The 13,521-nt window shown below is 39.1% G+C and overlaps 1 protein-coding gene across 1 annotated transcript in view; it reads right to left on the bottom strand.

Annotated features, from left to right (window-relative positions):
• Nucleotides 1-13,521, bottom strand: part of CDC40 (cell division cycle 40) — a 42,341-nt gene that overhangs the window by 14,552 nt on the left and 14,268 nt on the right. Inside the window, exons 4-7 of the mRNA XM_026844193.1 lie at nucleotides 5,249-5,332; nucleotides 3,114-3,253; nucleotides 2,428-2,524; nucleotides 600-739 (exon numbers count right to left, since the gene is read on the bottom strand). Coding sequence (XP_026699994.1) covers nucleotides 600-739; nucleotides 2,428-2,524; nucleotides 3,114-3,253; nucleotides 5,249-5,332 — 461 coding nt within the window. The remainder of the gene's footprint in view (nucleotides 1-599; nucleotides 740-2,427; nucleotides 2,525-3,113; nucleotides 3,254-5,248; nucleotides 5,333-13,521) is intronic.

Genomic DNA, 13,521 nt, shown 5'->3' with positions numbered 1-13,521 from the left:
CAAAAGAAGCAGCAAATTGAGTATAAGTTTTACAAATTTGATCAGTGAAATACTTTCTAAATAGCAAAAATACGTATATAGTTATGGGCTCTGGCACAAGGAGAAACTGTAGATGTTTAGCATCATCAAAGAAAACTCTTAAAGCACGCCCCTCAAAGGCAATAGCTGTAATAGGGAAACCTGGAATGCTGATGCATCATAATCACAAAACCTATGTAAGTTTGATATGAAATAGCCATTAAGTACTTTTACTATTAAAAAAGAAATGCATTTTCAGAGATCTCTAGAATTAGCCTTACTCATATTCACGTGGTAGTTTAGTAAATAACTCCACATCTCACAGAAGTCACTGAATAATATTTGTCCCACTAAGGGATGTCCGGAAGTCACTATATTAATGGAAAAGTATATGTAGGTAAACAACTGCATCTGAGCTGGCAAACACCTTGTATGAGCATGTAATGCAACCAATTACAGGCATAATGCAGTAAAGACAAAAATACTCTTTCCTTCTACTGATACTTCAGTTTCAGTTACTAGCTTCAGACACAAAGTGAAGTGGGTTTTTATGATGCATGCTCACAAACATGCCTTCCTACCTTTGTATGTCCAGACCACACATGGATTTGTTTCTTTGGAAGATAGCACTTCTCAGGTGGCACTGTAGAACGGAGATTAACTCCAACATCTTGAGGGACATGAAGGTAAGATCTCCCCTGATAGTCATACATTTCCTTAACTGAAAAGGTAAACACAGAATTCTGGGAATTCAAGAGCATGTATTTTAAGAGGTTATAATCTTTGAAAGGCTCAACAGCCACACACAATTAAGGTTTTTCTCAAAACAGCTGCTCTTCTGTGAAGTGGGGGGAGAAAAAAAAAAGGAAAACCCACTTCATAGGATACAGATGTGGAACCTTATTTGACAACAGCTAACTCAAAATTAAATCACTTCAGCAAAGTCTGCTTGGAATCTGATAATCTCAACATTAGGACAATCTCCACCCTACACATCTTACTCATCATCAAACAGCCAGAGTTCCTCCAGCCAACAAGGGTTTACTTATACCAACTCTACACAGATTATAATGTGCAACACTAACCCTGGCATTAGCTTGCAATTCACATGCCAGCCAGCTCTGTGCTGTGTCAGTCACGTCAACAGAACTGCAAATCAGAGTAAAAAAGATCCATTTGGCTGGTGTGAACCAATACTGGTCAGCAGTAGCCAACAGCTGCTCTTTAACTAGAGTTAAAAAATCACAGGCCAGACACGCAGGCATGCATTGTGCTCGGAAATGGGCATTTCAGAGTAGACTTGTGTTGGATAGCCATGACATTAAGCTGTGTACTGATTAAATTAATTCCTTAGTTTCTGGGATATCATTACAGCAGCTTTGGTTGTACAAGTGACTTCCTGCACTGTATGAATGTTTATCAGTGTTTACGCATGTGTACAAAATGTTGTATTTCTGGAATGCTTGTGTTTGCGAAGATTAAAGTTTATCTTGTAAGGTCTTTCACTGTGTAACTTCAGGTAGAGACCATGAAAAGTTAGATACAAAATAATTATTCTACAGGAGGCTCAATGGCTAAAATTTCAGATTTGTAATGATCATCACTATTCAATAAACATTGTCATGACCTACTATATATAAAGAGAATGACGTACTAATGTCAGCAATGCATATCTCATAGCCACTTTTTCTGTAATACATGTAAGAAAGGATGTACCACCTTGTGCGTGTGAACCTGGATGTAAAAAGTGGTAAACAAAGAGAGACTCCGTTTACCTATCTGTTCCAAGCAATATAAGGCAGGATTGCTTTGCATTCAGAGAGTTGAAGTAACAGTTTCCAAAAATAATTTAATTTTACTTACTTACCAAACCATTTTCTTTGAAGGTACCACATACTATGCTTCCATAGGGTGATTATTTGATACACAATTATTCATGGTATGACAGCAAGAACATTTACATTAGGAAATGAAGAAGTATAAAGTGATTTTCTAAACTGTATGTAAGACATAAGTCAAAGCACTACTTGCTGATGAAAGTACTGACACATAAAACTGCAATAATTCTGAAGCTGAAACTAAGCCAAACTCATAACTTTAAAATGTTTGCTCTGTAAAACAAGAAAGGGATATGTGCATGTAGTAACATTAAAAATAAATAAATAAAACCTGTACCCTGAAAGATGACATTTCCACACTGCTCTTCACAGTAAGAAGTGGAATTAGTCCAAGATTATCTCTTTCCCTGTCCTTTATGCTTATGCCTGTGAGCGCTATTACCTTCAATACAGAAACATCAAGGTGCCTCAGCAAAACTGCTGAGGCTGTCTGCCATCCTTACTAATTAACACAGCAGGCAAGAAAACACAGTGAGCAAGAAAATAAGAACAGGCAGGAAGATGCCATTACCATGTAATATAGTCTTCTCCTCGCCAGGTTTATCATCTTCTAGTTTTCCTCTCTTCTGCCTCTTAGCTGTTATTTCATCCAACTCTTTCTGTTCTTCCTGGAAAAATAAAACATGAACTTTTAAAAATTCAGCATTCAGAATCACATAAAATCCATATCTGTACTACTGTTTACTTACTATTAAGAACACATTTGCTAAATGAGATTAGAAATATTTCTACACATCAATAAATATCTTTATCAAAATAGTTTGAAAAGCTGTATACACTGAAAAGTGTTAAATATTATCTTTTAAATCATAGACTACATCACTGACTGAAGAATAAGGATGTTTGTTGGTTGGGGATACACGTGTGTTATTGTTGGGTTTATGTTTGGCTGTTTTTTTCTTTAAGCAAGTTTTACTTTCAGTTCTTTTCAAGCTGCTTCCATTTATAAATAACTTTTAATCAGATTCTACATGCTACACGCAGATACAATGAATTTTTTTTCCCAACAGTCTTGCAAATAAATGAATGCAGAATATTTGGAACACTGGATTCGGACATATCACCTGAAATGTTTCTATCACCCTAAAGCACAGCATGGATCTTGTGCTTGGACAAGCTACTATTGCAGCTGGATCTCTGTTAAAATCACTACAATGTGCTAACAATTTGGATATATTGTGTTAAAGTAGTACTTACTTCTGATGGTTTGGCTACTTCTTTTTCATCAACATACTTTGCCCATGGTCCCAGAAAACCGTCAATATTAGATGCATCATTTTCCTTGAATTTCTTCCTTTTTTCAATTTTTCTTTGTCCTGTTTCAAACACTGTTAAACCTGAAGAAGGAAACAATACACTGCCTAGCTGCTAACACAGAATACAACATCACAGATCACATCATAGCCAGTTTAAAAGAAAAAAACCACCACCACCCCTCCTTTCAATACAAACAGCAAAATGGAAAAAATTATTTGAGCAAAACTGGTAAAAGCATTGCTAACTTTTCTAACTATGAACATTGCTAACTATGTACAGTAACAGAAGAACCACTTAAACTGTAAGTCATGATTTGTTAAGAGTATTTAACCACGCATTTTTAACAATGTCTGCAGATTGTACGAATACATCAATTTTCAAATTTTAAATAGGGCAATGTTTAAAAGTAGAGCCCTAAGAATTGGCTTCTGATCCCCCTCGCCCCTCTCAGTTTCAAAAAAACCCCTCCAAAATATGACAAGTCTTCCAAAACCCCAACCACAACTGTATATTTTAGTCCAGTAAAAATGTATACAAACAGAATGGTTTGGGTTGAAAGGGACCTTTAAAGGTCATCCAGTCCAACCTTCTTGTAATGAGCAGGGACATCTTCAACTAGATCAGGCTGCTCAGAGCCCTGTCCAGCCTGACCTTGAATGTTTCCAGGTATGGGGCATCTACAACCTCTCTGGGCAACCTGTTCCAGTGTTTCACCACCCTCACAGTGAAAAATTTATTCCTTGTATCGTTTGAATCTACTGCCTTTTAGCTTAAAACCGTTACCCCATGTCCTATTGCTACAGGCACTATTAAAAAGACTGTCCTCATTGACATGGTTATCTACTTCCAACCACTATCTTGTTCTTCCATATAAATGCTAGCTTTTCACAAAATGCTGTGCCTTCAGAATTTAATTTCTCAAAACCATTAAACAATATAGATATGAGGAAAAAAAGAATAAATGAAAAGATGTTAAAGTAATGACTTGAGAAAGTTTTTCCAAAGGTTGTATATACATTTGTGAGCAATTTTCAAAGTTTCCCTACAGATCAGTAAGACTCATCTAGTGCAAAGGAGTCAAAGAGCTTTGTATAAGCAAGGGGAAACAGGCAATGTAAAAATTGAAGTAATGATCATATGAAGGAGTTGTACATTAATCAAGAGTTTTCCTAAAATAAATCCATTATGAAAATGGTATTTTTAAAAATTTTTGAAATTATTTAATCTTAGCCATTTCTGTCTAATGTCTGTAGCTGCTTTAGCAAAATAAGTCTATTTTCTTTATCTTACTTCAGAGGGAAAGACTGAAATAACTTTAGATATATTCTGTGGAAGAGGACACAAAAATAAAGAACCTTTGCATACACATGCAAATAAGATACTAGAAAAAGACACTCAAGGGAATGCGTATCTGTAAAGTTTACACAGGTACAATTTTTCAGTGCAAACAAGTCAGTTTGGGTATTAAGTATCTTGTATCAAAGTATTAATTGCAAACCCCATGTCTCCAGTAGTCAATTCTCCCAGCAGCACACTATGCCTTTACCATTTGGCAACTTTCCAATGGTTTTTCTTTTCCAAATAATGCAAACAGCTTAACTCTGCTAAGCAGAGATAACATGAAATTCCCAACAGGAGTGCCAGAGGTTGTATACAGGGTGATCAGTTTGCTACTGAGTAGCACAGTTAAGGTCATTAGCCCCACATATAGGTATCCTAATGCAGACATATGACCATTTTAGCTAAGACAGAATTTAATAGAACCGAAAAGCTGTTTCAAATCTACAGATCAATTCTATTCATGCAATGGCACATGCTAGGTTCCAACTGCAAATCCTATTTTGAAATTTGACATGATAGCCTGAAATATTTGCTACTTCAAGAGAACAAAGCACTCTAATCTCTCTTCTCTCTTCACATTAAATTTACAACACACCTTTCTTTATTGTGTCTTTAGACATGGGTAAGTCTCTCATAATTCCTTCCTTTACCATACCTATTCCATTTCTTGATAAAGAAGAAATGGAAACGGTCATCAGTCACAAGCCATCTATACAAGATTTTGAATTAATTACCTTGATTTTTTTCAGCTTCTTCTACAGAACCAATATATTTGGTAGCAACTTCAGGGTTATCTATAGAAGGATCTAATGCATAACCTAGAACAAGATGAGAAATGAAATACTGTTAAGTCAAGCTTTTTAGTTTTGTACAACTTATTACTTTGCCCACCCCCCTGGCCCTGATAAAATTTTTTCCTGTTGGCTCTCAAAGTTCTAGGGATGAGGAAGGTCTGATACTTTGAAATCCCATCCACTATTCACTTGGTCTGAGTATTAAGATTATCACGAAGTATTACCATGAGGCCCTTGAGTATGCATTGCTGACAGAATGCTTAGATTCGCACAAGACAGAGAAGGAAATAAATAAAATAGGCAACAGTTAACATAAGATACAACAGGAGGATAGTCATAGGAAGTAAAATCACAGAATCTTTCTAGTGGAAAGGAACCTCAGGAGGCCCCTGGCCCAACACCCTGCTCCAAGTGAGGTCAACACTGAATTCAGACCAGTTTGCTGTACTGCAAACACTGGATTCTGAAACACCACAGGAACCTCTTCTTGTTGTAACACGGCATAAGGAAAAGACCAGCTCAAAATCTTATGGCAGTGACATGTGATTTTAAACACATGCTCCTTTAGTTCAGGGCACTGTTCCTTGGTTTGTGAAGCCAGTACATCACACTGAAACCAGCCCTTTGGTGCTGCACACAGAGCCCTCCAGCTTCAGCAGCAACCTCTGGCCCAGCAGCCCTCCACCCTGCCCACCACCTCTGCTGGGTCAGAGCGTGCTACTCAGCTCTGGCAGTCCTGGGAGTGGCAGCAGCTGGAAGGAAGAGGACAGAGATGGGGAGAAAAAGAAAACAAATGAAGTTTTACAGGGCTTTGTGCGTATTCTGTCCCCCCAGCAGAAATTATTTCATCCTCCTCCTGACAGAGTTGTGAAATCTTGTTCCTTCAACTTGAAAGCAGTTGTTTTGACCAACATGGATGTTATCAGAGGCAACAGCAATGGCCTTTAGTTTTTTAAAGAATTAGGTATTCACATCTTCATTTGCTGATTACAGCTATTGAGCCTCATCAAAAAAAATCCCCAAATCTGCTGCATTTACTCTTATAAATAATTTATTAAATGTACCAGCATTTTATATTCAGGATATTTACAATTTCTGATACTGAGGTTCTCATTTTAATAGGCATATCTTACATGTTTTCTCCATTTCTCCTGAAGTGGATAGCATGATTTTACAGAATAAGATAGACAAATAAATTAATTTAGTTTCCAAGGAACAGGTGCACTGAACAGTTACTGACCACCATGGGGTTTTTTTGGGAAAGACTGCACCCTGGTGGACATATCACCAATTTTTGTTAAATATTATTCAAGTGACAAAATGTCCCTTGAGGACTTAATGAGAATTTCTCCATATCAAGGATGAAAAAGAAAAGAAAGAAAAAAAGCAATCAAGATACTAAAGCACCGGTAAAACTGATCACACACATAAAATCGAAGAAATCCTAGAGCATACAATCTAATTCTTACATTTTTCTTGATCCAGAGGCAACCATGAACAGTGAGGGATTACCCTGTCCACTCCAGAGACCAGCGGCCTATAAAAGCACTTGAGTGCATACAAGTTGAGAACCTATCAACACTATTCTAATAGCCAAAGATCATTTTCTCAAACATTTCTCAGAAAGACTACTGTCCTAGAAGACAGTTCAGTTCATAAAAAGACGCTGGAAGACAAATACTTTTGAAATTAGTAGAAAAGCCATTCCAAGAACACATCAAGGGTTTCCATACAAATGGAACAATCCACCTGCAGACCACCCCTGGAGCCACAAATCTGGCAAGACCCAGTCATGGAACAACATACACGCTACACGCAGATGCTCCATGAATATGACAGGGAGAGAAAAATATACCAACGACCTCTTATGAAATATAAATTCCTGCTACACCTAAACCAAAGAACAAAAAATTATTCTAGGCTATTAGTAGGTTTTACTTCCATGGGTAACCAAATTGATCAGACACTGCAATTAGACACTTACTAATTTAACTGCCTGCTTTTACTAAGCCACTATTTCAGTGAGTTCTCTTCCAAGCTGTAAGGTTTCTGTGAACAGCAGAGAGATATTACTTTGGATTTCTGTCAAAATCAATACAGTGGTTTACTTGTCCTCCAACTGTATTGACACAGTCTCTGGGACTCTATTTGCTTGGTACTTGTAAAAGAGGGACAGTATTCTAATGAATAGGGCCCCTGGGCCAAGCACAGCTTCCCGGGGAAGTGGAGACTTCTTATAGATGCGTTGAACTTGGTCCAGCATCAGTCTCATTGAAAAGCTACGAACAATTTCTACTTTCTAGTAGATATGTGAATCTTTTCTTTCTGGCTGTGACTTCTAAACGCAGCTGCAAAAGACAGCTTGCTTTTATCCTACTCAGCTGGTATGCCATATAATGTGCCCTGACTTCTACGTCTCCTTCAGCTTTGTTTAGGAGTTAGATATTTCATGCCATCTTTTAGCAAGGAAAGGTACAATTCCACCTAACATCCACATAATTTCAGTACACCTGAAAATGGTTGGCTAAACAATTAGACTTCAATGTGCACTCCAGAAAGACAGCTAATTAAAGTATGTTTACACTGTACTGTGCAATGCAGCATAGAGACACCCAAAGTAGCCCAGGTATGCGGAAAAATACAGCTGGACTAATCCATTCTGACTGCACCGGCCTCTCTGCAGAATCAGAGAATAAAGCACCTACAACCGTTAGAGGTAAGAGTGTCTGTAGGTGTTGCATGCAACATGAGTAGATGAAAAAAATCAGAAGCGTTATTTCCAAGTCAGAGTAATTTTAAGCTCTTAAAATATCAGCCTTACTGATGAAGTAATCCTGTTATAACCAAGTTACTGAATACTCATAAAGAGCTTTGAGATTAATGGACAGAAGACTGTTTCTTATTAAAAAGGACATTAATATCTTGTGAAGGAAAGATTTTAAAATACTGAATGCTGCATGAATGTGGCGGTCCAGTTCTAGAAGGAGTACTGATGCTGAAAGAGCTATGAAATTATTTCACTACCATATTCATATATAGTTTGTGTGCAGCATGTAAAAAATAATCCATAATTCTGCTTCACACTGGAAATTTATATATGCCTACATAAGTAAGGAAAGTATATTGCCTTTTTTAAAAAAACCCAGTGCTCAAAAAGGAATTTTCAATAAAAGAGACTGCTTTGGCTAAAGGTACAGATATATAAGAACAAATGCTTATATTTTAGGACCTCCTAGTCTTTTTAGCCATGCTCCAAGAACAACAACATTGGAAAAATGCTAGTTAAGCTTTTGGCCATTTATGTCATAACGGCTTATGAAAAGAAATTTTTTTATTCTAGAAAGCTTACTTTAGTAGCTGAAATTCTGTAAGAACATTGCCTTACATCAGTAGATTCAAAATAGGGTAGATTACCTACGACTGCAGATGCAAAACTGGTTACCAATTAAAAAAAGTTCAGACTCTCACAGAGTAATTATAAATGGCTTTCCATCAAACTGGGAGAGGATCTTATACAAGATTATAAAATGGCCTGCCTGGACTATTTTATTCTCCCTGGGGCCTGTGTCAAGGACCTCACAGCTAAACTCCCTGCTCTAGTGATACCCAAGGACTACTACCCTCTCCTGGTTTTTCAGGTAGGTAGTGACAACATTATCAGGAGAGGTCCTAAAGAAATGCAGAGAGATTTCAGGTCCTTGGAGAAACTGGTTAAGGGGTCAGGGGCACAAATTGTGTTCTCCTCCATCCCTTCAGTTGTAGAGATGGATGAAGAAGAATAAAGGAGAACTCAACAGATGAACTTGTGGCTCTGAGACTGGTGTTACCGTCAGGGCTTTGGATTTTTCAGTCATGGGTTAGTATACAGGATGCCACACCTTTTGGCATTAGATGGAATGCACCTGTCCCAGAGGGGGAAAAGGATCTTGGGGCAGGAGTTCGCTGGGCTCATTGACAGAGCTTTAAACTAGATTTGAAAGGGGAAGGGGGCAGAACATCAGCCTATCTGAAGTGCATGTATACCAATGCACACAGGATGGGCAATAAGCAGGAGGAACTTGAAGCCAGGATGAAACAGGAAAATTATGATGTCATGGCTATTACAGAAACATGGTGGGATGTCTCCCATGACTGGAGTGTGGCAAGTGATGGCTATGAGCTCTTTAGGAGGGACAGACAGAGAAGGAGAGGTGGTAGGGTAGCACTGTATGTTAGGGACTGTTATGATTGCTTTGAGTACAAGAGTAGTGAATACAGGGTGGAGTGTCTTTGTGTTAGAATCAGGGGAAAGGCCAACAGGGCAGAAGTTGTAGTAAGAGTCTTCTACAGGCCACTCAACCAGGACAGAGAGGTGGATGAAATATTCTATAGGCACTTAGGAGAAATCTCACGATCACTTGCCCTTGTTCTTGTGGGAGACTTTAACTTCCCATACATCTGCTGGAAATACAACACAGCAGAGTAGGACCAGTCCCAGAGATTCCAGGAATGCGTGGGAGACAACTTCCTGATGCAGCTGGTGAGAGAACCAACTAGAGAAGGTGCCCTCTGGATCTCCTCTTTGTGAACAGAGAAGGACTAGTGGATGATGTGGTGGTTGTGGGCCAACTAGGGCACAGCGATCATGAAATAATAGAGTTCTCTACCCTTAGAGAGGCCAAGAAAGGTGCCGCAGAACTGACATCCTGGACTTCCAAAGGGCTGACTTTGTCTTGTTTAGTCACCTGCTTGAAAGGATCCCTTGGGAGATAAGCCTGAAGGGTATAGGGGTCCAGGGCTTGGTTTTAGGGCCACTCCTGTATAACATCTTTATTGATGATCTAGACGAGGGGATCGAGTGCACCCTCAGTCAGTTTGCAGATGACACCAGGTTGGGTGGGAGTGTTGATCTGCTCGAGGGCAGGGAGGCTCTGCAGAGAGACCTGGACAGGCTGGAGCCATGGGCTGAGGCCAACTGGAGGAGTTTCCATAAGGCCAAATGCCGGGGGCTGCACTTGGCCCCAACAACCCCCAGCAGCGCTAGACTTGGGGAGGAGTGGCTGGAGAGCTGCCAGTCAGAGAGGGACCTGGGGGTGTTGACTGACAGCCGGCTGAACAGGAGCCAGCAGTGTGCCCAGGGGGCCAAGAAGGCCAATGGCATCCTGGCTTGTGTCAGCAATAGCGTGGCCAGCAGGGACAGGGAAGGGATCTTACCCCTGTACTTGGCACTGGTGAGGCCACACCTCCATTCCTGTGTTCAGTTTTGGGCCCCTCACTACAAAAAGGACATTGAATGACTCGAGCGTGTCCAGAGAAGGGGAACGAAGCTGGTGAAGGGTCTGGAGCACAGGTTGTACGAGGAGGGGCTGAAGGAACTGGGGGTGTTTAGTCTGGAGAAGAGGAGGCAGAGGGGAGTCCTCATCGCCCTCTACAACTACCTGAAAGGAGGTTGCAGAAACTTTTTAACCAAGTAACAAGTGATAGGACAAGAGGTAATGGCCTGAAGTTGCACCAGGGAAGGTTTAGACTGGATATTAGGAAGCATTTCTTTCCAGAAGGGGTTGTTAGGTGTTGGAATGGGCTGCCCAGGCAGGTGGTGGAGTCCCCATCCCTGGAGATGTTTAAGAGTTGGGTTGACATAGCGCTGAGGGATCTGGTGTAGTTGGGAACTGTCAGTGTTAGGTTAATGGTTGGACTACGTGATCTTCAAGGTCCTTTCTAACCTAGATGATGCTGTGATTCTGTGAATATTTTTATGGATTATGCCATCAGTAAAGGATCATCTACCTGTAAAAACTGCAGCTGACACCAAAGACAAGTGTGAAATATTTCACTTCAGCAAAAACATGCTAAGTGACAAATACAAAAAAACCCAAACCCCAAACCCCAGAAAATAACTGATTAAGTACAGGGAAAAACATACAGGCTGAAAGGGTAGTGTTTATAAAACACAGAACAGCACTGGCAAGGCCTAGTCTAGATTGGTGTGTCCAATTTTAAGCAATGTATTTTGAAGAAAAATTTAGATCAAAGTTGAGAATAACATGAATGATAAAATGTTGGGGGTGAGGAGAAGGCCTAGAAAAGACTAAAGAAATATGCTTGTCAGTCTAAAAAGAGGTGATGGACAGTAGGTGAAAAACTGTTAAACTCAAAGGTAGTTTCAATATGCAAAACATTAGAGACAACTATGACCCATGGTTTGATAGGGCTGCTGAAGAGTATATGAGAAATGGTTTAAATTTGTAGCACAGAAGTTTCAGGGCAGTATCAATAAAATTGTAACTATTACACTCATGGAAAAAACGACAATATTTATGTAGATTTAAAAACCATGCAAAATAGTATAAAAATAGGAATGACCTTGAAGCAATTCTGACTCGAGATCTGAGCAGATCACTGGTTTCAAGCTGTTGTATATGGATACAAGACCTGAATATCCCCTGACTCCTTCTGGGGAGTCTGAAAGAGAGGACAAGCAGTTTTGCATTCACAGTAACAAGAGTTCGCAACCTCTTCAGTGTCAGGGATGAAATGACAGCTTAAGAATCCAGTGTTTAAGGGAAAAAAAAAAAAAAAAAAAAAAAAAAAAAAAGATTTGGCTTTTTTGTTTGTCTTTTATATGGCTGAAGTACAATGTTTTTTTATTATTCTAAAGAATAAAGACAGCAGCAGGTACCTGACTACTTACACATGCTGGTGTCATAGGGACAGTCTTGATAAAGAAGCTGAGATCTGGTTGATCGGTCAGAGATCTGAGATTTGTATTTGGTACGCTCTTCCTCAGTTTTCTATAAACTGAGGGACAGTACAAAAAGTGACTCAATTTAAGCTATGGTATTTTTAAATTCGTAAAAAAATACATCCTGGAAGGGCAACTCATTCTCAAGAGGTTGTCTACTGCAAAGAGAAGCTGCAGATCTTAACCCTAATGTGGAAAACATCCCTACTGACTGTATCAACTTCACCTCTCCAAGCTCCTGGAACAAAGGGAGCCTTACTGAAATGAGTAATTCTCATCTAGATTTAAAAAGCTGCTGGTGCTGAGAAGGTTCAAAGAGTGCTTTTTGATGAAACAGTTGGAGATAGCCAATAGTTAAAGAAAAATAAGCAATTTGGAATGACATACAATCTTAAAAAAGCCATATCCTTAAGTAAAAGGTAGCACAGAAATCTGAAACCTCAGATAACAGGGATAGCAACAACAACAGAATCCTATTTGAACTGAGGGAAGAGAAACGGAACACCTAAGCGTGCATACAAGATGGCAGAGGCTAAAAATAAGACATAGTGAAATTGGAATATCTTTGTTTACATTCATAAACTAACATAATTGGTAGAATAATACTGACATAATTGGATAGAATACACTCTCTACCAAGTAGAAAGAATACAGAAATAAGACGGTCATACCAGTGGGCAAAAACATGCTCTATGCTACAGAAAGCTTAACTTGTTAATCTGATTTGTCTTTAAGAGCGTTAACAAGCATTAAAGGATCCATTGGATTCAAATTCCATGTTTAAGCAGTGGAGAGTACAGTTCCCAGGACTCCCTTACTGACCGTTCAGCCAGAAGATGCAGTAACTATGAAACGGTAACAGAGACTAAACAGGTACTAGGGAAAGAAGCACAGTAACGATGACATATTTCAGTCACCTCCTTGTGGTACACTGTGCCAATTTCACACCAAGATGTGATGAAACCAGTATTTTTACACAATGTACTTGTACCATGAAGCAGTCATGTTAGAGATTCACATGAAAAAAAGCCAATTGAGCAGTGCAGGAAACTTGACTTTAAGACATTTCTTCTAAGGGTACACATTTTAACAATGACCATAATGCAGTACAAATCAATATTGTTGAGGATGCAGAGAAAGCCATAAAAACATTTACTACACTGATCTCAAGTCTCAAAACAGGAGGGCTATATTAAGTAAAGAAAATTTAAAAAGGAACAGAAAGTGAGCACCAAAGGGTAAAGACTATTCCAAATGCAGGGACACTTCAAAGACACCATGTAGGAGAAAAAGGACTCATGCCTGTGGGCTATTAAAAGAAGACTTTAAAGAGATGAGAAGGAAGTGAGCACAGCTGAACAATGTGTAAAGAGAAACTATTAGAAATAAGGAACTATTCTTCAGAGAGATGAAGTTGCATCCAAATATGAAGAATACGAAGAACCAAACTCCAGCTGGCAAAGTAAACACTACAGTAAGACAACTCCCGCCC

This window comes from Athene cunicularia (genome assembly GCF_003259725.1).
Source record: "Athene cunicularia isolate RWA chromosome 3 unlocalized genomic scaffold, athCun1 chr3_part1, whole genome shotgun sequence".
Lineage (NCBI taxonomy): Eukaryota > Metazoa > Chordata > Aves > Strigiformes > Strigidae > Athene > Athene cunicularia.
The sequence above is the reverse complement of the archived record's forward strand: the minus strand, read 5'-3'. Positions and strand labels throughout refer to the sequence as shown.